Source organism: Gallinula chloropus, assembly GCF_964237585.1.
Source record: "Gallinula chloropus genome assembly, chromosome: 8".
Lineage (NCBI taxonomy): Eukaryota > Metazoa > Chordata > Aves > Gruiformes > Rallidae > Gallinula > Gallinula chloropus.
This window is the reverse complement of record NC_140093.1, coordinates 25,676,953-25,700,076: the sequence shown is the minus strand read 5'-3', so window position 1 is coordinate 25,700,076 and position 23,124 is coordinate 25,676,953. Positions and strand designations below refer to the sequence as shown.

Genomic DNA, 23,124 nt, shown 5'->3' with positions numbered 1-23,124 from the left:
TCACACGTTTTCCAGGCCTGGGATTAGAAGCCCCATCTCTTCCCCTGAGCCGCAGCCAGAGCCGTGCCGGCAGCCGCTCCGGTTCCAGGCCGGACTCTGGGCTGTGCCGCGGTTGCAGCTGCCCCGAGGGGAAGGAGGGAGGGAGGGAGGGATGCTGCTGCGGGCTGCCCAGGCAGACGGGTAGCGGTACGGCACCGGGCCTGGGCCCCTCGGGGCGCGCTGCAGGGCGCTGGGCCACCCCCTCCGCGCCGCCCTCCTGCCAGCAAGGGGGGAGCCGCGCTCGGGGGAGCCGCGCTCGGGGGAGCCGCGCTCGGGGGAGCCGCGCTCGGGGGAGCCGCGCTCGGGGGAGCCGCGCTCAGGGGAGCGGGCCGGGCCCAAGGCCGCCTGTCCCGCAGGAAGCCGCAGCGCTCCGGGGAGGGGGAAGGGGGCTTCCCCGGCCCGCAGCTCTCCTGCCCTGCCGCGACACGCAGCCGGCGGCGCTTCTCTTCGAGCGAATACGGCGGTGCCCGCTCCCTGGCCTACGTCAGCGCGGCCGGGGCTGCGCCGCTACACGGGACACCTCGGCCCGGCGGGGCGGCGCCGCTACGCGCGGCGTGACGGCGGCGGCGGCCGGGCTTCCCCCGCGCAGTCAGCTGATGGGCGCCCGGCCGGTCCCGCGGCAACATGGCGGCCGAGATCCACTCGCGGCCGCAGAGCAGCCGGCCCGTCCTCCTCAGCAAGGTCGAGGGGCACCAGGACGTGGTGAGCGCCGCGCTCCTCATCCCCAAGGAGGACGGCGTCATCACGGCCAGCGAGGACAGGTAAGCGGCGGCTGCGGGCCGCGGCCCGGCCCGCCGCGGCGCCTCGCGGGGCGGTGAGGCCCCCGCGCCTCGGGGCACGCTCCTTGCTGGGGGCTCGGCGGGGAGGGGGGGGCGGCTAGCGCGGGGTGCCGCGGGCAGGCCCGGGTGGCCCCTCCGCCGCTCCCCTCCCTCGGCGGCCTCCGCTCCGTACGGGGCTGAGGCTGGGGCTGAGCCCCCCATCCCGGAGCGCCTGGAGACGGCGGCGCGGTCCCCGCGGAGCGTGGCAGCTGGCCGGGCCGGGCCAGGGTCTCGGCGGGGCGGGGGGGCGAAGTCAGTTTTCACGCCGTGAGTTCGCCAGGAGGCACGCAGCCGCGGCCCTGCGCCCGGAGCCATAAGGAAACAACCGAGGCTGCGGTTGGAGGCAGGAAAATAACATCGGCCGGCTTCCCGCTGTCGCGGGGCCCGGGGAGCGCGGCCCTCCTGCCGGGAGGCGGCCCGGCCCGCTTCGCAGCCGCTGCGGAGCACGGCTCGCCCGGCTGCCTGAGAGGGTTCCGCAGCCTTTACAAGGGGGAACCGGGAACGTGGGAGCGCGTTTTCCTTTGCCTTCGGCTGGGCGGGCTGGCTGAACTCCTTGTCGGTGCGTTCCTGCTTCTCCCCCGTGAGGCGAGCCGGGGCTGCCCGAGGTGCTCCAGGCGCAGCGAGCCCGCTCCGTGGCTCAGCCTGAAGGTCTCAAACCCGCTTCGCGCGGGCTGAAGCAGTTCGGGGAGTGAGTTGGCAAATCTGCGGGAGAGGTGGTGATGAGCTGCCGGGGACAGCGGTCTCTGGTTGGAAGGAAAAGTGCCTTCAGAGTCTAGTCCTGGTCCTCGGCACTGGCTCACATAGCACGGGAAAGGTCTGTCACAGAAACTGGTAGCGTCGTTAAGCAGATTTCGGGCAGATGGAAGCTGAAGGGAGTAAGCCAGGTAACGCAGGTAGGAGAGAGGTGTGGGGTCTGCAGCGTAGTGGTGAGAGTTGGAATTTCCCCCCTGCTATGTGGGAAGCAACGTGGAGGGGGGTAGGAGCTGCTGCTTTAGAGCTCCTGTCCAGAAACTGCAGCAATGTTTGAAGGGGGCAAGTTAAAATACAAAAGTGCATTCTTTGGGAGGTAGGTTGGTGGAAGGATAATTGCACTGCTGCAATATAAAACTTGAAAAACTCTTATTTGCGTTAACTTGTGCATGAATTCTCATTTGGGAGGCCTGCTCTTGTGAGGGTATGAGTATGGAAAGTCAGCAGAGCCAGAGGGTTACCTGCACTGGTACACTGTCTGGTTTTGGGCATTTATTACTGGGTCACAAAGACCAAACAGACCAGCTAGCAACAGCACACGCTGGCTTTAAAAGCTTACTGTTAGCCAAGGCATTCAGAATTTGGGGGGGGGCAAGGAGAACAGATGGAGTGCAAAGGGTGTAAACTCATCTTGGTTGAAGTTTACCGTGTATGGTTAGTTTTTAATTAGCTATCATTAAAGCAGTAAAATTCGTATAGGATGCGTAATGGTGCTTTCGTGCAGACCGGGTAGAAACGCTGTCAATTTGTCATGCTGCTCAGTGACCTGGCAAAATAAATCTGATACTAAAAATGTGAAGCTCTAGCTGTACGTATCGAAGCTGATTGCCAGCACTTCTGAGAAATCAGAAAGTGTTGGTCTGTTCATTTCCTTTGGAGAGGTGGCAGGAATGTATTCTTCTTTGGCATGCTAAGAATTGTTTTCAAGTGCCAGTTGAACTCTTAAGAAAACAGATGCTAGAAGTAGTTGAATCTGGAAGAGGAATGCTTAATAAGTAGTTCTTTAAAGTGGCTAATTGGATTTCCCCCCATTTTTTTTTTTCCCCTCCCTAAAGATTAGCACACTTAATTGTTAGCTCATCTAAGAATTACCAGGAGTAGAAACTCATCACTGAATTCTAAAAGCCTTAATGTACAAGTACTGTAAGTTTGGAGTAACTGAAGATGAAGATTTCCTTGTGTTGTTTAAAGGCTATCTGAAAATATTCTTCTGAAGCACTTGGAGTCAGGCTCCTGTTGCTCAAAAATACTTTTTTCAGCCATCAGATTGGGTGCCTGTTGTAAGAAGCTGTCAAAGAAGTGCCCTTAAGTGCATTAATATTAGTGTAGGGGGTTATACCATCACTTTCTTGCTTGTGGTAGGTATCTTCATCTTCTCGCCCAAGCTTCCAGAATGCTGGTGTTTGGGGTGCTGGAGACATTCAGCACTGCACTAGCAGGATCAGAGGATAAAAGGCATGTGCCCCTCAAGCAGTATAATTAGATACTGACATATTAAATACTTTCTGCTTTGAGATTGTAGGACATCATGCTGTGCAGTGTGTACACTGAAGGGTGGGTAGTCAGGGAACCAGAGTTTTGTGCCTCCACTGATCAGCACCTGCCTCTTCAGAGCTTGATTTTGCAACTTAGTAGGGCTTAGTGCAGAATTCAAGAGGTGAAAGAGCTGCTGTGTGCAGCCCCTTTGAGCAGCAGGCCAAAGGATTTTTTGATTAAATTTTGATACAGCTGAGGCTGACAAGTATTTCATAATAACTGGTCAGAGGAATGTGTTTACAAGTTAAGGGGTGAGGAAAACATAGGTGCACAAACATTCTCCAGGAATGGTACAGATTCTCCTCTTGTTAGAGGAGCTGTAGTTCTTTCTGTTTTAAATTGTATTTCCTAGAATGAGAAGTAAGAGGGGTTTTTGGGTGTGTTTTGAGGGTATGAAAGATGCCTCAGTAGATCTGTGAACATTGATAAAAATCTAGCTCTTTCTTTAAAGTTTGAGCCAAAAAAGGAAGCAAGAATATCTGCAGGAATTAAATGGTTAATTTTCCCAGTCTAAGTTTTTGGCTGGACACTTGCCAGTTGTGAAGCTTTCTCAGAACTTACCTAGAAAGGATGTTTAACTCTATGTCCCTACAGGCATCTTTCCTGATCCTGGCTCCAAGACAGTGTTTGGAATTGCTGCGGTGTGTCCCTCAGCTCAGGCACCAGCTGCGAGGCAGACCTGTCTGCTCAAGGCTGGCTGGTGTTTTCTTGGAGCTGAGATAAGGCCAGTGTGGGCTGTGTGGATTTGTGATACAGGCAGATCTCTGGACTTGGCCTTACTGTCTTTGCTCTTGGAAAGCAAATAAGTGTTTCCCAGACATAGCTGAGGATACTGAGGGTTGATAACTTAGTGTACAGGACATTAAATGCAAGATGATGGTTTTATATTCACCCCAGGCTAACAGCATCTAGGTCTCTAGAGTCACAAGCACATCTGAATGCAGGTGTGCTGTGGCCATCAGCATTGTGTTGCAGCTGCTGCTTAAACTGTGGTATTAGGGTGGGGTTTTTGTTATGGAACATACATATTGGTCCAAACTAATGTATTAGTGGGCAGAAATTTGATAAAAAGCATCAGCTGCAAGCTATGTCCTTGAGCTTGTGTTGCACTGTGATTAAAGCAGATTCCTAATGCTGTTTTGGGAACGCAGTCAATAGCAGTCTGAAGACTTCTAGCTTGTTTTGCTTATTGGAAAAATGTGTTGTTCTGTCTGTGCTAGGAGAGCAATTGTTAGTGGTTTAAAGGTGTCTTTATAGGCCCTTGACAAGGAATGCTTAAGAAAAGGTGAGTGGTAGCTGGCTCTTCCCAGGTACGGAGCTCAGGCCTCTTCATTACAGACCAGGTTTTGAGAAGAATGCTAAAGGCTCTGGGGCCAATATGGTTGTTCTCATAATGAAACAGTTCCGTGGTAGGAGACTGTGGAAGTGGCATTGCTGGAGGAGTTCTCTAGTCTTTTGAAGTAGAGCGGTGTGGTGGGTTCATTTCTCCTACCAAAGGAGATGCCCCCCAACAACAGATCTGTAGGAGGGAGAATGGAGAAGTGAGATTCTGGCCCAGGTTCTTTGCTGACTGCTGTGAAACAGTCTCTTCAAACTTTGCTCGGCCAAAGCTTAGTATAAAACTGTCTGACAGCTTCGGAAGCACAAGGCTAGGGAAGTCTAAATCTTACTTAAACCAAAATAAGAGGCTTTCAGAAGTTAATTTTGCTAACTCTTGCACGCACTTAGGCCCTCAACTTCAGCGAGGGACTGTATTGTTGATCATCAGTGCACACATTGAACTTCCAGGGCATTACTTGCTTAGAAAAAAGCAAATCCTCACTTCCATTGTATAAATTCCTGGTTTAGTGTAGTTGACCAGAGTACTGAGATGAAATAGTCTGCTTTGGGAAAACCAACATGTCTCCTTGTCTTTTTATATCAAAAATAATTACATGATTTTAGCCAGAAGTGAAAGCGTTGAATTAGTAAAGGTGGATGCTACCATCTGAGATGTTCAGAGTGGTTTGAGTATGATGGAACTGCTTTAAAAAGCAGATTAAAAATCCATTAAAATGAGTGCTAACCTGTGCTACTGCTGGCATTTGCATCATGACAATGACTTGGAAGCACTGTTTTTTTTTCCTTTCTCATGTTACTGAGAAGTAGCAGCTGCTCTTCTGAAGTGTTCACTTTGAGGTAGGGTGTGGATTATTGTAAAGAGGAAGCAATACCCTGTAACAGACAGTCTTAATGCAAATTATATAATGGACTGGAGTGATGTATATTTGCCAGTAAACTGGTGAAAAAGTGACTTGAATCAAAAGCTGGAAGTTGTTTTGTGGCAGCATGTACTTTTGTTGAACTCTTGCCAACAACCCTATGTGATATTCAGCAAATCTATTCCCTGGGGGTTTTTTTCCTAAAGAATATAAATACCAGGCCTTTTCTTAGCTAAAAATAAAGAGAACAGCTCATCTCAGTGAAGTCTCTTGACGGTGTGTCCAGGTACTGGTATTTACAGATCACTTAGGTTTCCATTTAGGAGCAAGGAAGTTGTTTTTAAGCAGTTACAAGAAGGCAAACAATGGTCTGGAGAGGAAATTTCAAGTAGGCTTAAAATAACCTTAACACAGCCTGCATGTGTGCTCTTAACTTCTTGGTGTAGTGCCTTTGAATCTGCACATTGTAAGAAAAACTTTAATTGACAATGACTTTCCACTTCCTTGTTGATTCTGCTGTATCCCAGTCGTGAGAGCAGTATAATGCTAAACGTTCTTAGAGCTGTTTATCCTTTCCTGCCAAGGCCAGATTCTGGAAGGTTACAAACTAAAATCAATTTTATGAAGAGCATGCTGTCCAAGTTGTCTTGTCAACCTCTTTCAGTTCCTGTTTGACTGGCTCACCAGTCCTGTTTGTGTTCAGGCCAGAGGAGCAGTGGTACTGATGCTGCCTGTCTTTTGCTCTCACATGTGAGGAAGAGAGGAAACAATGCTGAACTAGATATGATGTTCCCTGTGGATGCCTACATCAGTATTTGGGGGTGGAGGTGTCAATAATGTGCTGGTCCTTCTGTTACTAATATCTAGTGTCTGGCTTGCTGAAGGATGAGTTGCACAGGGGAGCTGTAAAAATTCAAAAATTCAGACTTCCATAATGGAATTATTTGGTATTAAAAAAAAAAATCAAACAGTTTACTATATAGCACACTCTGGTTTGCTCTGCCAAAGCTGGAAAGTTCCTGCAACTTGACTTTGACTTAAATCAGCTGGAGCCAAGGGGGAGGAATTAAAGGGATGCAGTATGGAGCAATTTGAGGTGACCTGAAATAATATTTCCGTTTCATACTTAGTGCAACTCAGTGTACAAATGGTTCTGAAGAAAACTCTTCAGAATCCAAGGGTGGCTATTCTTAGTGCTGTTACTCTTGCTGTGCTCCCATACTATTATTTCTATTACGCTGTTCCTCTGACCATTGTGTCTGAGTAGCACAAAAGCTAAGGGGATTGCAGCTGAGATAGAAGCAAAAAACTGGTTCAGAACCAAGGAATGATGCCCTTACATCTGTCTTCTCCCCATGGCACAGAACAATACGAGTATGGCTGAAGAGAGACAGTGGACAATACTGGCCCAGTATCTATCACACCATGTCATGTAAGTACAATGCTGGAGATGGTGAGCGGTGCCGAGCATCGCCTGGGGTTTGTACCTGTGTTTTGGGAGACAAGATCTCCTTCCTCTTTCCCCAGGTGCTGGGTTTACTTGGTCTTGAATTTAAGAACTTTGTAGCAACTCTACCTTAGACTTTAATTTGAAACTAGCTGTGTAGTGGGTGAGATCTAAGGCGGCGTTCTCTCAGAACCAGGTCCTTCACCAGGTGAATTGCAGATGTCTCAAATGCTAGTAAATAACTCATCTGCCAAATAAATGAGCTTTACAGACCACAAGCTGAAAGTTCAGAAATAAGAATGTTCACTGCTTTTCAAGCTGTGCACAATTTTTTTCCTTTTTTATGCATTTAGATCATTAAGGAAGCAGTACTGAGTAGCAGCTTCAGTGCTGGGTAGATCTGGAGTCAGATCTTTCCTGTAAATTCTTCAATGCTGCGTAGGCACTTACCAGGGAATACAATGGCAGAAGAACATGTTATATGGGCTGGATTCGTGCTTGTGCAGTATGACCATTGTAATATTCCAAACTGGTTTGTCTGACTTTAAATTTCTAATAATACATTCAGGGCCACATTTTCTGAGGGTCTTGGAGGGGAAGGTGTTAGTTTAGAAGACTCTATCCTTCTCATACTTGAAGTTTGCAGGCTGAATGGGGGCACTCTTCAGTGAAATTTTGTTGCAAAATTTTCATTAGCACACTTTGTTGTAACTTTATCAGTGCTTACCATATCTATTTTAAACCTTAATTTCAAAAAGGGAAGTAGGTTTTCTGCTAAGAGATGGTATGTAATCCCAAAAATGTGAGTCTCCAAATGGCAGATGTTGAGACATGATTGCATGTGAAGTCAACATGCAGTTACCTATTTCTGCCTAGCACTGTAATGATAGAGGCCTGAAATGTAAGGAATGGAATGTCATTCTTGTATACAACTCAGGGCTCAGATAGGTCTAGAGACCTCAGGTTCTTAAGTGTAGCTAGCTGCACATGCTGTTGCTGGTAACCAGGCTTTCAGCCTGGGTAAAATTCCTCTTACTGAGTTGCACCTCATGGCGGGAAATCGTGTTTGCATGTGGTTCCCTGTGGTATATCTGAGCTGCTCCATTAGTGTCCTGTTCCTCAGCTTCTCTTACGTGAAGTTAGCTGCCTTACCAAGGGATATTTCTATCAAGTTAGTAAATCTCACACAGCTTTTGTCCTGAGTGAAAGAATTGTTTTTATTAAGTCATGTGTGTCCTAATACCTCTGTTTCAATAACTGCAATGTGCTTGCTGTTTTTGACAGCACCATGTTCAGCCATGGCTTACCATCATGACAGCAGACGGATATTTGTGGGCCAGGATAACGGAGCTATCATGGTACGTTGCTGTGGCTTTTCTTCAGGGTGCAGTAGGGGATTGCTTAGATTGCCTGTGAGCACCAGGTGTTGCTGGAGCTGTTCATTTGTTTTCTTCTTGGAATGCAGCTACCACTGAATAGTTGAACTTCTTAGCAGTTCAGCTGTGGTGTTCATGGGAGGACTGCAAATAAACAAGGGTTCTTCTGGCTGGATGTGAGCCAGCTAATCTCAAAAGTCATTGAGCCATTAGTGTAGAAGTAAACCCAAACTTGTTAAACTTTGTGAAGGAATTCCTGAGAGAAATGCATTAAGCTGGGCATACTGCCATGGCATTGTGCTCACAGAGCTTGTGAACTGCAGCTGGCTCACGTCTGGCCAGAAGGAAGGTCTGCCTGCATCTCACCATGCATGTGTGTCTGGATTTTCTTGCTGCAGATCTTGTGATGTGGGAATTTCAATACTGGTTCTAGAGGTATGGAAGGAAGGGTTGGTTTATTTGCCTTCTGGGAAGTCTTCCTTCTCTCTTTCTATACTCTTGCTGTATTTGCTCTCCGTCTCCTAGAGAGCAGATGGATATGGCATAACAGAAAGTGGTTTCTTTGTTCTTCCCCTCTTCTTGTCAAAGGTGGGGTATCTTGTGACTCAAATGCTCTAATGTCTTCCTCTTTCTCTGAAAATAAAGTAAAAATAACTACTGACCTATAAGGAGCCAAGTTGCTCCATGAGTGTCATAAATAGTGATTCTACTGATAACTACTTAAAATTTTAAGCTAAGGCTTTGAAAATTTCAGTAAGCTTAATGGATCATGTAGAGAATACTTTCATTTAAATCTGTACATTATGACATCTCAGATGCTTAAATCCTAAATATTACAGGACACAGTTTTGTTTGTGCCTGCTGTGGATAAATGAAGTCTTCCTGTAATCTCCTTTCAGCAAACTTGGTTCTGAAATTGAAAATGCAGTTTGATAACTTTAATTTACAGTTGGTGGGTCAAGTGTGCTAAGCTGCAGCCTGAGAAACTGCTAGTTTTTAATGTGATATATTGTGCTATGCAAATTCTGACCTTTGAGGTTACTTTTTTTTTGATATCAGTATTGCTTGTGTCACCACAGTATCTTTTTTCTAACAGTTCCACTTTGCTTTTTAGGAGTTTCATATTTCAGAGGACTTTAATAAAATGAACTTTGTGAAGACCTATCCAGGTAAACCATTATCCAGTGTCTACACCAACGTTTGTGCGAAGGGGAGGTGTCTTACATGTTTAGGGAACTTGACACCATCACAGATTAATCAAATCCAAATATGCTTTAAATTTGGCTGACCTTCTAACTGTCACTTAGTTGGGGATAACTGCTGTAAGATAAATGCTCTGTTATTGAGTAATCCTTAGTCAGCTGAGACTTAGTTGCAGTCATTATCATTAAGTTCAGTACATCATTACCCTGCAAGTCCAGTGAACCAGATCTAGTGAGTTCAGATTTTGCTCCTCAAGTGCAGTAGTTTATACTGCATGAACATTAAGTTATACTGCATGAATGTTAGGGTTACAGCTTTCTAAAGGTGCATTTTGGTATTTGCAATTTCTGTCCTTTCTGTAACCACTGATCTTGGTTACTTCCAGCTGAAGATAAGAGTCCTTGCCTTCTCTGTCACCGTTACAGTAGAGATTTTTCCAGTATGTGAGGATTAGCGATTATTCTGTGGAGATGCTAATTGCAGAGTTTGTCTGCACGTCCTTAAAAGAAATTCAAAACTCAGTTGCTGGTTAAAATTGGAATATTAATGTGAAAGGCCTGAGGAGACTCGTAAAGACTGCAGATTATGTGGTGAAACAAAGTGCAGTTTGTCTTCTGACTCCCTGACGCTGATAGAAACGATGCTCTTGCTTAGGAGAAAAAGACCTTATTCTTAAAGCAACAAAATCCCCTTTTGTCCTAGAGAAGATGACTTGACAACTCAGTCAAGGGAAGTGCTTGCATCTTGGGCGGAGGGTGGGCTTCCTTCTGATGCTCATGTAGCTGCTTGCTTAGTGGCAGCATTGTAAACAATCCTGGGTGGGTTTTGGTTGCTGTCACAGGTAGCACTTTGAATGCCATGGACTAGATACGCTTTTAGGTGTTTAAAAGCATGAATCTGAGCATAGCTCCCCTGGGCTCAGCAAACAGGCACTTAAAGAAAGCAATTAAGGTTTCTTGATGTTGTGTTACTCCCCAGAAGTCCTGGCCAAACTGCATGAAGCTGAGAGTGTGCCTGCTGCTTAACCAGAGCATCTTGGGTATCTGGGCTGACCTTGGCTTCTTTCTCTGTGGGAGAAAGGCTTAAATTAGCTGACTGACATATTTTGTTCACTTAATCTATTCAGAAGGCAAATACCAAACAGAACAATGCTAACCTTTTAGTTCAGCCTAGAGGCAAGTGTAATATGATGATAAAAACATCTCCTCGGGTCCTTGCTTACATTCCATCTTCAGCCTGTGTGTCTGTGAATTAGAACACAAGAATGCATCACTTTGGTTTTTAGGAAAAACTAGCTGGAATCTTTTTCTTTTCACAGCTCATCAGAACCGAGTGTCTGCTATTACTTTCTGCCTGGCATCAGAGTGGGTTATCAGCACTGGTCATGACAAGTGTATCAGCTGGATGTGCACCAGGAGTGGCAGTATGCTGGGGAGACATTACTTTACCTCTTGGGCTTCATGTCTACAGTATCCTTTGAAAAATGATGGCTAACCTTGAACTGGGAGAGGATTTTTCCTTTCACTCAATCTGTTCCTTTTCATGTTAAAAAAAAAAAGTTAAATCTCTTACAAACCTGCAAATCCTTATTCTGGTTGGATGTTTAATGGATTTATTTCTGTTAGCTGTTGTTAGATGGTAAAAGTGATGTTGTTACAATGAGTTACAGAAGACACAGTGTGTAGCAGTTCCTAATTTTGAGATGTTTGCCTGTATCATGTTGTGGCAGCAACTAGTAATGGCATCTATCGCCTGACCTGTATGCTTCCCAGGTCACTTTCTTCGACAGATGCCAGTGTGCATTTGAGTCCTAGACAATAAAACAATGTGAAAACCCTTTGGATTGCTTTAGTTTTTCAGTCTTTGCTCATGTTACCCCGTAGCTTAAAGATAGAAAAGTTTATGTTGAAATTTCATTCTGGTAATAATTTGTGGGCATTTGTCTTTCCTGCAAATTGTTTTTAACTGCAGCATTTGTAGCTTAAGAACTGTTTTGTTAAGCCCTGAATACTTCAAGACATTCTTTATCCTATGTAAAAGACTTAGAAACCCAGTAGCTTAAAATGTAGTTCATATACCAGAGTGTACAGGTTTGTATCCTTGTGCTCTTGCTCTTCTTTGCTGTCCTTGCTTTAGAGTTCAGGGCGTTTGTGTCCCACAGAACACTTTGTCTACAGCTCACCTCAGCTGCCTGCAGTGCAGAGCTGGGTTAATACAGAATGGGGAGGTGTGTTAGGGGACCCAAAACTGTTGTGTCTCTGAGCCTTGCTATTTGAATGCTCTGGGCTCTACAGCTAATGCTGTTGCAGATAATGCAGCAATTTATTATGAAAACAGAGAAAAGAATATGACCTTTTCTATCAAGATAAAAATAAATTTCCACTGAGGACTTTGGCCTTTGAAAATGTATTGTAAGTGATCCTACCTTTGGACTTGTGCTTGGAAGAGCTAGCTCTCTGCTCTGTGTGTGTTCTAGGTGCTGGCTCTCTCTGTAGGAGATTGCTTAGGAGCTCTTTGTTAACAATCCTATGCGTGAGCTTCTGAAAAACCCAGCAGAGTTGCCTGTTCTCTACTGGTCTGTGGGGATGATGCTAGCCTGAACGTCCAAAATGAGGACAGAATCACATCTTCAGTGACTCAGTGGATTTGGTGAAAGCTAATTTTTAAGGCTTAAAAGATTTCAGAGTGTCATCAGATGGCAGAACCTCTGCTTTTTCACTTACAGTGGTGGGCATTTTGGTACCCTGACTTTTTTAAAGATAGCCTTTCCTCTTGTGTAGGATAGATTACTTTGCCTCTGGAAGGAGGGAAATGATCTGGTTCCATCCACCTTGCTGTACTTCAGTGGCTGGAGCCAACAGTTCCCTACTGACAAAACTGTCTGCTTGAAATGATCTAAATCTTGCCCTAAACTAGGGGACGGATTATCTCATGGCTTCTCTGGTGGCTGAGGTGAGGAGAAATGAGACATGAAAAGGTTTAACTATTATGGTCTCCAGCCCCTTTAGAAATAATTATGTAGTTATCTGGCATATTAAAATGTTCTTTTCCAATTTGTTGAGGCTCTGTACCTGACAGAAGCTTCTCCTTGACTGGTGTTCAGATATGATTATGAAACTCAGCATGCATTTGTTGGTGATTATTCTGGACAGATTACTCTCCTGAAGCTTGAGCAGAATACCTGCTCAGTTATCACAACACTGAAAGGGCATGAAGGTAAAGTAACCATTCCTCTTAATTCCATCTGACTCAGGTTATATTACCTCTGCAAATCAGGATGAGGTGCTCAGTTGGCTATCTAGCTCTTAAGGATAGACATCGGATAAGGGACTCCTGCAGCATGGCAGTTATCAAAAACTGTTCAACCTGTACACGTGGCTGGCTCTTAAAGGACAGGTGTGCTCTTGCTGAGGGGAAACACTAGCCTTATAAATACTGACAAGTGCTTTTGTTCTAGATAGATAGATGTGCGTTCAGTTAAACGCAAGTTACCCACTAGATGGCCACCTTTAAAAGCTTTAGTCTCCTAAGTTTGAAAAGAAAGGAGGAGCTTGTGCTACCTTTATTTTTCTTTTCTTCCAGACCTCGTAGCACTATGGTAATGCCTAAAGTAGCCTTAACAACCCCCAATCTAGATTCGAAAAAGCCATCTAATTTTTCCCAGTGCAGACTTTGCTGTTTTAATTGGTCTTTATGAGACTGTAGTTCAGTTTCCTGTGTTTAGCTGAAACTAAGCTATGTGCAAGAAATCTAGAGAGCTTTTTAGATCAAAACTGTCTAGTCAAAGACAATGTCACATTGTGTGTAGTAGAGCCAAAGCTCTTCTATCAGTTGAAGAACCAAATAGACTGCAACATGATATGGAGCCTCTGCTGTCACGAGTGAGGCAAGAGGACAAATCACAGAGGAATGTGTAATTTAATAATATCCTGAGAGAAATAAACAAGATTTGATGCCTCTTCCCATGTGGTACTGGCAACTTTCAAATCAGCTGATTAGTTTGCGTTTGGGTAAGGTGAATTACTGAGTCATAAGTCTCAGACCCACTGGAAAAGGCTGCCTTGTTTGATAGCTCCAAATACAGAGTAGACTTTGTTAAAGCTGCATAGACTCCTGATTTACAGATGACTGTAAAATGATAAAGGTGGCTTTGAGTGAGGGAGGAAAATTGAGATTTTTCAAATGATAAATGCCTGTCCTGCTTGCAAGCAGAATGTCAGATTGTGTCAATTAAGAACAAAATAGTTCTTCTGGTCCTGGAGGCTCCTTTAGCTCTGTATGCCCTTGCACTGCTCAGTTAATAGGCAGCTCCTCGATAGATACTGCTAGTCTGGAATCAGTACATCTGGACATGGCACTACATCTAGTGCATATTCTGCCTTTTTTAAAGCAAACCAGGTTATGTGTAGCCTTTCTACTCCACAATATTTGCGTAGTGTTTTCAAAGCCTAGTCGCTCTAAACTTAAATGGCATCTACTTCTTCTCTGAGTGCAGCTGTGTTTGTTTGCCAGACTTAAAGTATGACCTCATCTTATTTCCTTTCTAGCTCTTGTCTGCCTGACTACATAAGCAAGCAGGGTTTGCTTTGCAGTTTAAATGGTTTTAGGACTTGTCCTTCAACAGTCAGCTTCCAGAATTCTCCATATTTAATGGTGTACTCTGTGCAATGCTGAGATAATACTCAAGCAGCCTTTTATGGTTGGGATGGTCACTGTTCTCTGAGGCAACTATTTCCAGAGGTAACAAAAATGCTCCAGAGAACTGGAAAGGACTGATTTGGGCTGTAATTGCTGCTCATCTTACTTTCAAACTAAAAAGGCTTGTGATGGCAAGTGAGCAATGGAAGGATGCCTCAGAGGGAAGGATGTCTGTAAAGGAATAAAACGTTCCTGCAACTTCAAAACTATAGGTGGCATGAGTGACAAAATTACTTCTTTACTCCCCTGTATAAATTACTGTGTGTATGGGTTTAGTGCACAACTGCTGCTGTCATATGACTTGTTTCTTTCTGTGTCTGACTAATGAGGTGCACAGCCAGGCTGGGCCTTCTGAAATCTATTATTGTAGTTTAGTATGTAAGGGTCAGATTTACTAACAGCAGTAAAACTGCCACGAAGTTTCATATTCCAACTATTTTAAGGTTGTAAATGGAAGGGAGTTGGTTTACATGTGTCACTGCATGCTGTCCTTGAACTGCAGACCAAGCACCTTAGTGTACTGGAGATACTAGTCTCTGCTTGGTGAGTTTTGGTACTCTTCATCTTCCAAAGGTTGCAGCAGCCTGTTGACATAAGAGCTGCCTAAATGCAGGGGGCAGAAAGCTGTAACTCAGACTTTCTGGGTTTTTGCTTTGCATCTAACTCTATTCTTAAGGATGCTTTGTTCTGTTGTCAAATGCTCTTTGTCTCTCTAGCAGGGCTGTATCTTGCTGTTGCTGTGCTGTCCTTTGCCATTCAGCATGTTACCACAGTAAGGGAGCAGAACCTCAGGTCTCGCTTTAATGACCCAGCAGAGCATCACTGTGCTGGTGAGTGACTCCCTTAGCTCTAACTGCAGCGTGTTCTCTCCTAGGAAGTATCACTTCCCTGTGGTGGGATCCTGTTCAACGACTGCTCTTCTCAGGTGCCTCTGATCACAGCATTATCATGTGGGATATTGGTGGAAGGAAGGGGCGAACCCTGCTGCTCCAAGGACACCAGTATGTAATGGTCTCTTTTCTACAAGTTCTGTTATCACCACAGAGTCATCATCACCCCCAGAAAAAAAATACCATGGCAAAATATTTGAATCTTTGTGATTAATGGAGAAAATACCTTTATGCAGAACTCTGAAGACTTTGAGGGGAAGAAGGATAATTGATACCAGGAAAGCATTACTGATAATTTTGGGGGTTTTTTTACTCATGTTTGATATTTCTAAACCATAAAAGTAGGTTATAGAAAGAAGTTGGTAAAAATCCTAAATCATCTTCATTGGACTTTATGTAAAAGTTGCATGGGTCTGTATTGTAAGTATTCCAGTGACTTGCCTGTAAGGGTGGGGCTAGAAACTTAATGCACAAACATGTTCATGTACCTGTGTAAATAAGCTTTGGTAGGTTCCTCTTCTGTCTCTTTCTATCAGTGAGGTGATAAACTGATAAATTACAGGGGTGGGTCTCCAGGCTTCAGAAAAGCAGGTCACATCTGCACTGTTCTGTGGATTAGGTACCTGTCTGTATTAAGTCAACTCTTTATTTTTACAGCAACACAACACTAGGTGCCATTTTTAAACTAGGGTCTTAATTCAGTCTGACAAGCAGTTCACCACTGAAGATATATTGATGGAGTGGCAGTGGAGATCTTGTGTATGCTTAAAGATGTATTTGTGTAGTGCATTCTCCTCTTGTTTAATTCCATAGATGTCTCAATCCACCTTTGATCAAGACTGATAGCCTTAGCCCTAGAACTTTTGTTAAATCTGGAGGATTTAGTTTTATGGCTAATGAACTAATAATAGAGTTCTGGTTACAAGAAAGTAACTGGAGGACTTTATACTGCTGTTACTGCTGCATCATGTCCTGGTGAAGACTTGTAACGCTGTTAGTTTCACTTCAGCCATCACACTTTGCATCAAACTTCATACTGAATGAAAGTAAGTTCTTCTGAGAAGGAGAATGGCTTTTAAAATTCAGCTTGGATGTCGCAAAGCAGTCTCATACTGTTGAGATCTCTTTGTTTAGTTTCTTAGGGTAGATGATTATTTTGCCATGACTCTATTTAGGATTAAACTGTCTTACTGGTGAATGCATGCTTTGCTTTGCAGCTACAGACTTACTTATTGTGATTTGTTAGCAGAAGTGGAAGCTTTGTTTGCTTCCTAGCTGTATCTTGAAAGAAATATTTCTCTTTATTTTTCCAGTTCTTGTTTTGGTAACTGGCTGCTCTTGCCAGGACACAAGAGTATTTGCATGTACACACTGAGCCAGCTGACCCTCAGCTCACTGTCAGTGCTTACTACCAGCAAATGTTAACATGGAACTGTACCTCTGGCATTCTGGTCAGGCCTGTAAGAACGTTGTTCCAGGCAACATCCTGATGCTAGAGTGATGCTTAGGTGACAGCATCTGTTCACTCATCTTCATAGCTCTACTTGGTAGGCTTAGCAAAGTGTTTAGAAGTGAGTTTGGGCTTCCTAGGTAGCTTTACAAGGATAAATGGGGTTTTGCTGGGAAACTAAGCTTTGTTTAAATACTGATCCATGGGTGAATCATGTCTGCTTTGCAGTGACAAGGTGCAGGCTATCTGTTACATCCAGCTGACGCGGCAGCTCGTATCTTGTTCAGCTGATGGAGGAATTGCTGTTTGGAATATGGATATCAGCCGGGAAGAGGTAAGCTCATGTCCTAGGTCAAAGATTTGCTTCATTTTTTTTCCCTTTTCAGCAGCTGATACCACTTTGTGTAGTTCTGCACGCTGTTTAAGGCTGGATGATATTATTAAAACCTGCTCTATGGTATTGACTTTTCATACTAGGTTGTAGTAGATGGGCTCCCAGGACAGGAAAAGTGCAGAACAGATTTGGGACAGCTTAGAATCTTATCTCAGTGAGACACATTCACTGGAATGGGTACAGCCCTTGCAACTAGAACACTCTAAATCAGGCAAACCTTTGCAGTGAAGAAACCAATGGACTGTACTTCAGCAGGTCTGAATCAGTTCTTGAGTCATGTCAAAGCAGATAATGAAGTAAGATGCTGTTTTTGAGATGCAGCCCAGAATGTAGGGATTCAGTCCCCAGACATTTTTTGAAGACCTCAGTACACAGCAGCTGAGCCTGCCACACACATTCTTGCTGCATCAGTTTGTACCCATCCTAGGAGCTGAAAATATGTATATCACTACTATCTTTGATTAAGCCATAATTATAGCAGTTAGTTTGCCTCCATAAAGCAATATATTGCTTTTCCTTAAGTGTGGACGTGGTTAAGAGCTGGTTTCTGGCATGTGTTGAGCTGTCACCTTAAATACGCTGACTGCTGTATCTGATGCCCTGAATGTTTGCAGTGAGATCTCTTCAAAATTTCTGTGATACTACAAATCTTTGTTGTTGCAGGGAATTGACTTATTATACAATTGGGAAAACAAGATAGGGCCATTTCTTTTTTGATGTGCACACAATAATTACGAGATCATCTAAATAATAGGCAGTTGTTACACAATTAAAATAATCCAGTCAACTTAAACCAGCTGTGCTGTCTCAGATCTCATGGGAAAAACTTAATCAAGCCCAGTGCAAATGCAAAGAAACTAAATGTTTGAAGAATGATGAGCATACTGCCTCTGAATAATTAGTTAGCTAGTTGTGTTATAGGATGTCTTCAAATATGCACTAATGCACATAAGATTACAAGACAGACTTTTTTGATTGAAAAGCATGGAAACTCTGCTCAGAGCTGTACTGTTGATCTGTGGCAGTCCCAGTGGTATGTTGGTAGTAGTGCTGGTAGTGTTGCAAGGTTTTTACCTCCTATATAATGCCTGAAAGTAAGATGGAAAGAATAAGAGGGTATCCTGTTTCTTTGGAAGAGGGGAGCCAGAAGGTGGATTGACTTCTTAAAAATGCTCTTAAGTGAAAACTGCTGTGATAAGTAACTGAAAGAAGCCCTATGGAACATCTCACTTGGTGGAGAGGTGACTCAGTTCTTTTTGTAACTACCCTTTACAATATTTTCTCCTAGCATGGGGGCAGGAATGGGATGCCACCAAGGTTGAAGATGTGGGAACTGGACGTCTGTTATTAACCTTCAGATGGTGGTGCAACTAACGATACTATTGTTTTATTACTATCCAAATAGATGTAAATGAATTGGGAAGAAAAGCTTCTTTGTTCTACTTTTCCTTCTGTTGGGGTCAGGAAGGGTCCCCTGGCAGATGTGAAAAGTTGTATAGAATATACATGTTCTAATTCAAGTCTGTGCCTCTCTATCCCTTAGAGTGATGCTCAGTTAAAGTATCTGAAAGTGTTGAAATTTGTGAAAGCTCTGTTTTCATTTGGCCTGTTGCATTTATGGCAGGAAAAATATATGTGGGTGAGAGAAGAAATGTTTAATGAAGATGTGGGTGGAATGGAAAGTGCAGATGAGATCTTAATAATATCAAACTGCAATCCTAGGGAAGCAGAAAAAAAACATTTACTTCCAGAATTTACTTCTGGACCCCTCTTGGGGTGGGGGGAGGGACAGCACTGTCTAAATAACTTACTGGGTTACTGTAGCTCTTAAAAATCATCTAGGTAACCAGAACAGCAGTCTCTGAATGCCTGCAGCAAGTTAAACAACAGATGTTTGAGTTAGTTTTCTTATTAAGGCAGTAACATCACATATTGCTGTGGGCTTAAAAAGCATGGGAGGTGTATAGGAAACAAATAACTATAGTCTTGGGGGTTTTGCAGTAAACTTCCTATGTTCTGTATTCTAGGCACCCCATTGTAAGGTTCAAAGCTGAGACAGGGTATCTTTCCAAGTAAAAGTGTATTTTGGGTCCCTAAAAATTCTTTTCTTGTCTGTCATACGAGGGAGAGCAATTCTGAATGTTACATCTCTTGCTCTGTTGTAGGCTCCTCAGTGGCTAGAAAGTGATTCCTGTCAGAAGTGTGAACAACCTTTCTTCTGGAATATAAAGCAAATGTGGGACACAAAGACATTAGGTTTGAGACAGGTGAGATCACTGACTCGAGTGCACAAAATGCAAACAGAAAAACACTAAAGCTGTTAGAGTTAAATCTTTTAAACTCAGTATTTTTGCTGCTTTCAAGTGAGGGTTTATTGAAAGGTCACAGTTTCTAGGCAGTGCTAAGATAATTCCAAATCCTGTGATGTGTTGCATCAAACTTCATCACAGGGCAGAGCAGGCTGTGCTGGGATGTTCTGTTGGATTCTCTGAATATTTCTTTGCATTGGAGCTGTGGACAGCTTATCCTCAAGTGTTGTGTGAAGTGGCACACGGTGCCCTGTAACTGAGCAAACGGCAGCATAACATGTTGCAGGGCACCCAGTTCTGTGAGGCCTTGCTCTTACTGGGTGAAAGCATTCCAGAGAGTTTGCTTTTTGGAGGAAATGACAGTCTATTCTTGGCTTTGACTGTTATTTCCTTGGTTGCTTGTTCTACCATCTTTTCCCCCTGCTCCCAGAAGGAGCTTGCAAAAGGAGAAGGGGATGCACAGGGGTGATATGGAGGTAAACCCATTAATGGCCAAAAAGGCTGTTCAGAACTCCAGAGTCCTTGGTCTTTGCTTGAAGTAACAGAAGAGCTCCAAACAAGTTGCAACACAGATGCTTTGTTGTTACTGAATGAACACTTGGTAAGGTGGTCAGGTGGCATAATGCAGTGATTTGTTTGTTTGTTTGCTGTTCTTCCATGAAGCATCACTGCAGAAAGTGTGGGCAAGCAGTGTGTGGCAAGTGCAGCACCAAGCGGTCAAGCTACCCCATCATGGGGTTCGAGTTCCAGGTCCGTGTCTGTGATTCGTGTTTCGAGTCAATCAAGGATGAAGAGTGAGTATTAAATACCCAAATTAAAGTAATAATGCTGAGGTGCAGAAACACTTGTGCTTGCACCATGTCTGCACATAATGGTACACAGACGTGCCAAGCTGACACTGCTAGTAGACCACTTGCCTTGGGAACTCAAGGCACCTCAGTAGCAGAGATGCCTCACCTGGCTCTGCCAGCTGATTTGGACCAGATGTGGTATAACACTTTATCCACTTCATTTCTTCTTTTCCATAAGCCCAGATCTAGAATCAAAACATACTTACCTCAAAATTTCTGTTCAAACAAAAGGTTAAACATAACTTACTCTCCCATTAAACTCTTCTTAGCAATTAAGGAACCCCCTTTTTATCTTGATAGGAACAGCACTGTCCTGTAGCCAGCTTGGACATTTGGAGTGATAAAGGACCAAAGTAATCATATGCCATTTGGGGGGATATTTTGAGTTTCTTTTTTTGTTGTTGTTGTTGTTGATGTCATTATTAGTTGGAGGGGTATTTTTTGTTTGGGGGGGTTGTTTTCATTGCTTTGGGTTTTAAAGGGAGGTGCTGTGTGCTGGTTGACTCACTGTAGCCAGCAGGAAAACATGTAGCTGAGTTTGCCTTTATAACCAAGAGTAGAATTATTTACTATTGCAGTGTCCCACTTCTGCTCTGTTATTATTAACAGTCAGACTGCTGAAGGCCAGGAAATGTCACACCTGTGTAACTACACAAGCAGTGCTTTAGAGTGACTTGCTAATGTAATTCTGCCCCCTTTAATATGGCTCTGAAGTTCTCAGGTCTGATTTGTTAGTACTTGAGCAACTTAATTTTCTTCTGAGTTTATTTTGCACTGCTCTAATGATGCCACCAGCTTCATCTGATGGCTGCCTTTCATTGGAACTGTACTCTTGCAGCCGTACTTCCTTGGCAACCTTTCATGAAGGAAAACACAACATTTCACACATGTCCATGGACATCTCCAGAGGACTGATGGTGACTTGTGGGAGTGACCGGATTGTGAAGGTATTCACACACCTCTTCCCTGCGTTTACCGGAGAGATTTAACAGAGAACTAATGTTCGTGTATACTTCTTTCTTTCTGACAACTGTTGCTACAAAGCTGTCTGATGTGGGCAGCCAGGAACTGTATTAGTTGCAGACTGTTCTTTCTGCAGCTGAATGAGGAAATGACCTGTAACTCCAGTTACTGGTAACTGGTAACAGTTGGTTACTGGTAACTGTTGGTGTTGTCTGGACAAACAAAGCAGGTGTCAGCAGTAGGATAATCTGCCAGCAGCCTTAGAAGGCACAGGCATAATGGAATGTGCAGGCTGCCTTTACTCTGAGCCCCTGGCTGCTTGGAGCATTGCCACTAAAAGCCCTGGTTATGAGACAGTGACATGGAAGTCAGACTGATGCCGAATCTTGCCGTGCTTGAGCTAGGCAACCTCCATGTGTGTCAGAAGTGAGACTGTTCCACTCTGTCCCTGTTTCCCTGGGAGCATGTTTATAACAAACTGCATAGCGCTTTTCCTCACAGTTCTCTGATTTTAAGACTTGTGACCCTTAAGTTTGGCTTTTGGTTTGTAAGGCTGGTATAATTCTGTGACATTTTCCTCAAGTATTGCTTAAACAGGATTCGTTACCTTGTGTCCAGGGAGGTCTCTATGTTTGCTTCTGTGCCTCTTACAGTTATATCTCTTAGGTCCTGTAATGATGCTGTGTAATTCTCCGCAATATTTTCTTCCAGATCTGGGACATGACACCAGTAGTTGGTTGTAGCCTTGCAACTGGCTTCTCTTCACGCTGATCTCACACCTGACAGGTTTATGCACCTTATGTACAGCAATACGCACCGAGCGAACGGAATCCTCCCTACGAATACTACCGCAAACACTGGTCGCTTGATTCTTCTCCTGCTGCTGTTTGGGGATGGACAGTCACCTCTGTAGAGCACGGCTGTTCTGTTTGGGCTCCCTGGGAATCTCCTTGGTGCAGTTTGGCAGCCTCTTGGACTAACGTAAAATGGCTTACCTGCAATATGGCACCCTGATGGAAGGACCTGTTGTTTCTCGGTTTACATATGTAGTGTTAACAATGTGCTATCTCTGCTGATATATCTTGTACAGGTACCTTGTAGCCTCAACATTATCAGAGTAAAATGTGTGTAGTAAATTCAATTTGTGCAGGTAGTACCTTATCTTATCCTCTCTTCCACAAAGCAGTTCCGTAGAAATACTTCTGAGCAGCCACTGTCTCAACTGCCTCCAAAAGGTATGTTGGTTATTCCTGTGGAAGGAGGAGATACTTCAGAGTGGTGGGTAGCTTCTTTCAGATTGAGATAGTACAAGAACTTTTGATCACACAAGATTTCCTTTATTGGCTTTCTTGTAGTGTTTGTCTTCAAGTTCAGTTATTGGTGAAATCACTTTTGTGGGACAGCTGTTCTGTTTAGGTAGCTGGTGAGTCTTTGAACAATTCCAGGCTCTGTGAGTAGTGATTTAACATAGCTAATAAACCCCTATAGGTTCTTATGGAACGTGCAGCCCAGCTACTCTACTTTAAAGGCAGGTCGTAGGTATGAGCCATATACTTTGGCAGCTCTATAATGCTGTTAGACTGGGAAGCTAAGCAAATCTGCCTTGTTAAATGTAATGGCTTAAGAAAAAATGGCCAGCTAAATTTTAGGGGCTTTTTCCTGTGGAAAGGCTGATGTTTCTTTAATGGTAGCGAACCCATCTCTGCTAAAGTGCAGTGTCAATTAAAATACTGCCTTGACATTGCTTAAAACTAATGGATACTGAGCAATAATTACTGAGGTACAGAACAGTTGTTTTTTCACCTGCACCTAGGTCTGTTAATCCTGAGATCTGTATTGATCCTTTTGTGTTTCAGAGCTGAGACACAGAAAGGAGAACTGAGGGGGCTTTTTTAACTGCAATTGGCACATGCAGGAAATAACTGTCTGTCAGTTGTGTGACTTTCCTACATTTGAATACTGTAAGGAGAACTTATTTTGAAGCTTTGAAAGCTAAGGTAACATGTCACAGAGTTTAGGCTTGGGGTTAGTTAGATTTTTCTGAAAGCAGATGCACATGAGTAAGGACAAAAAATGTGGGTAGGTCAGCTGGCCCCAAACAGGTTGCACAACTCTCAAAGGTAAGAGGCTCTTTCTGGCAGAGGACCTGATGGTTAGACTGTCTTTATTTACAGCAACAATCAAGTGGTGCTATGAGTG

At 44.0% G+C, this 23,124-nt stretch overlaps 1 protein-coding gene across 1 annotated transcript; it reads left to right on the top strand.

The window, feature by feature from the left end:
* Window positions 1-663: 663 nt before the first annotated feature.
* On the top strand, window positions 664-21,867 carry WDFY1 (WD repeat and FYVE domain containing 1; the record flags this gene model as incomplete). The annotated part of the gene is made up of 12 exons (XM_084267307.1): window positions 664-800; window positions 6,709-6,776; window positions 8,076-8,149; window positions 9,282-9,336; window positions 10,689-10,839; window positions 12,474-12,586; window positions 14,943-15,069; window positions 16,637-16,742; window positions 18,968-19,069; window positions 19,775-19,905; window positions 20,801-20,909; window positions 21,637-21,867. The coding sequence occupies 12 exons, from the start codon at window positions 664-666 to the stop codon at window positions 21,694-21,696; spliced, it is 1,233 nt and encodes a 410-aa protein (XP_084123433.1). The 3' UTR covers window positions 21,697-21,867.
* Window positions 21,868-23,124: the final 1,257 nt, after the last annotated feature.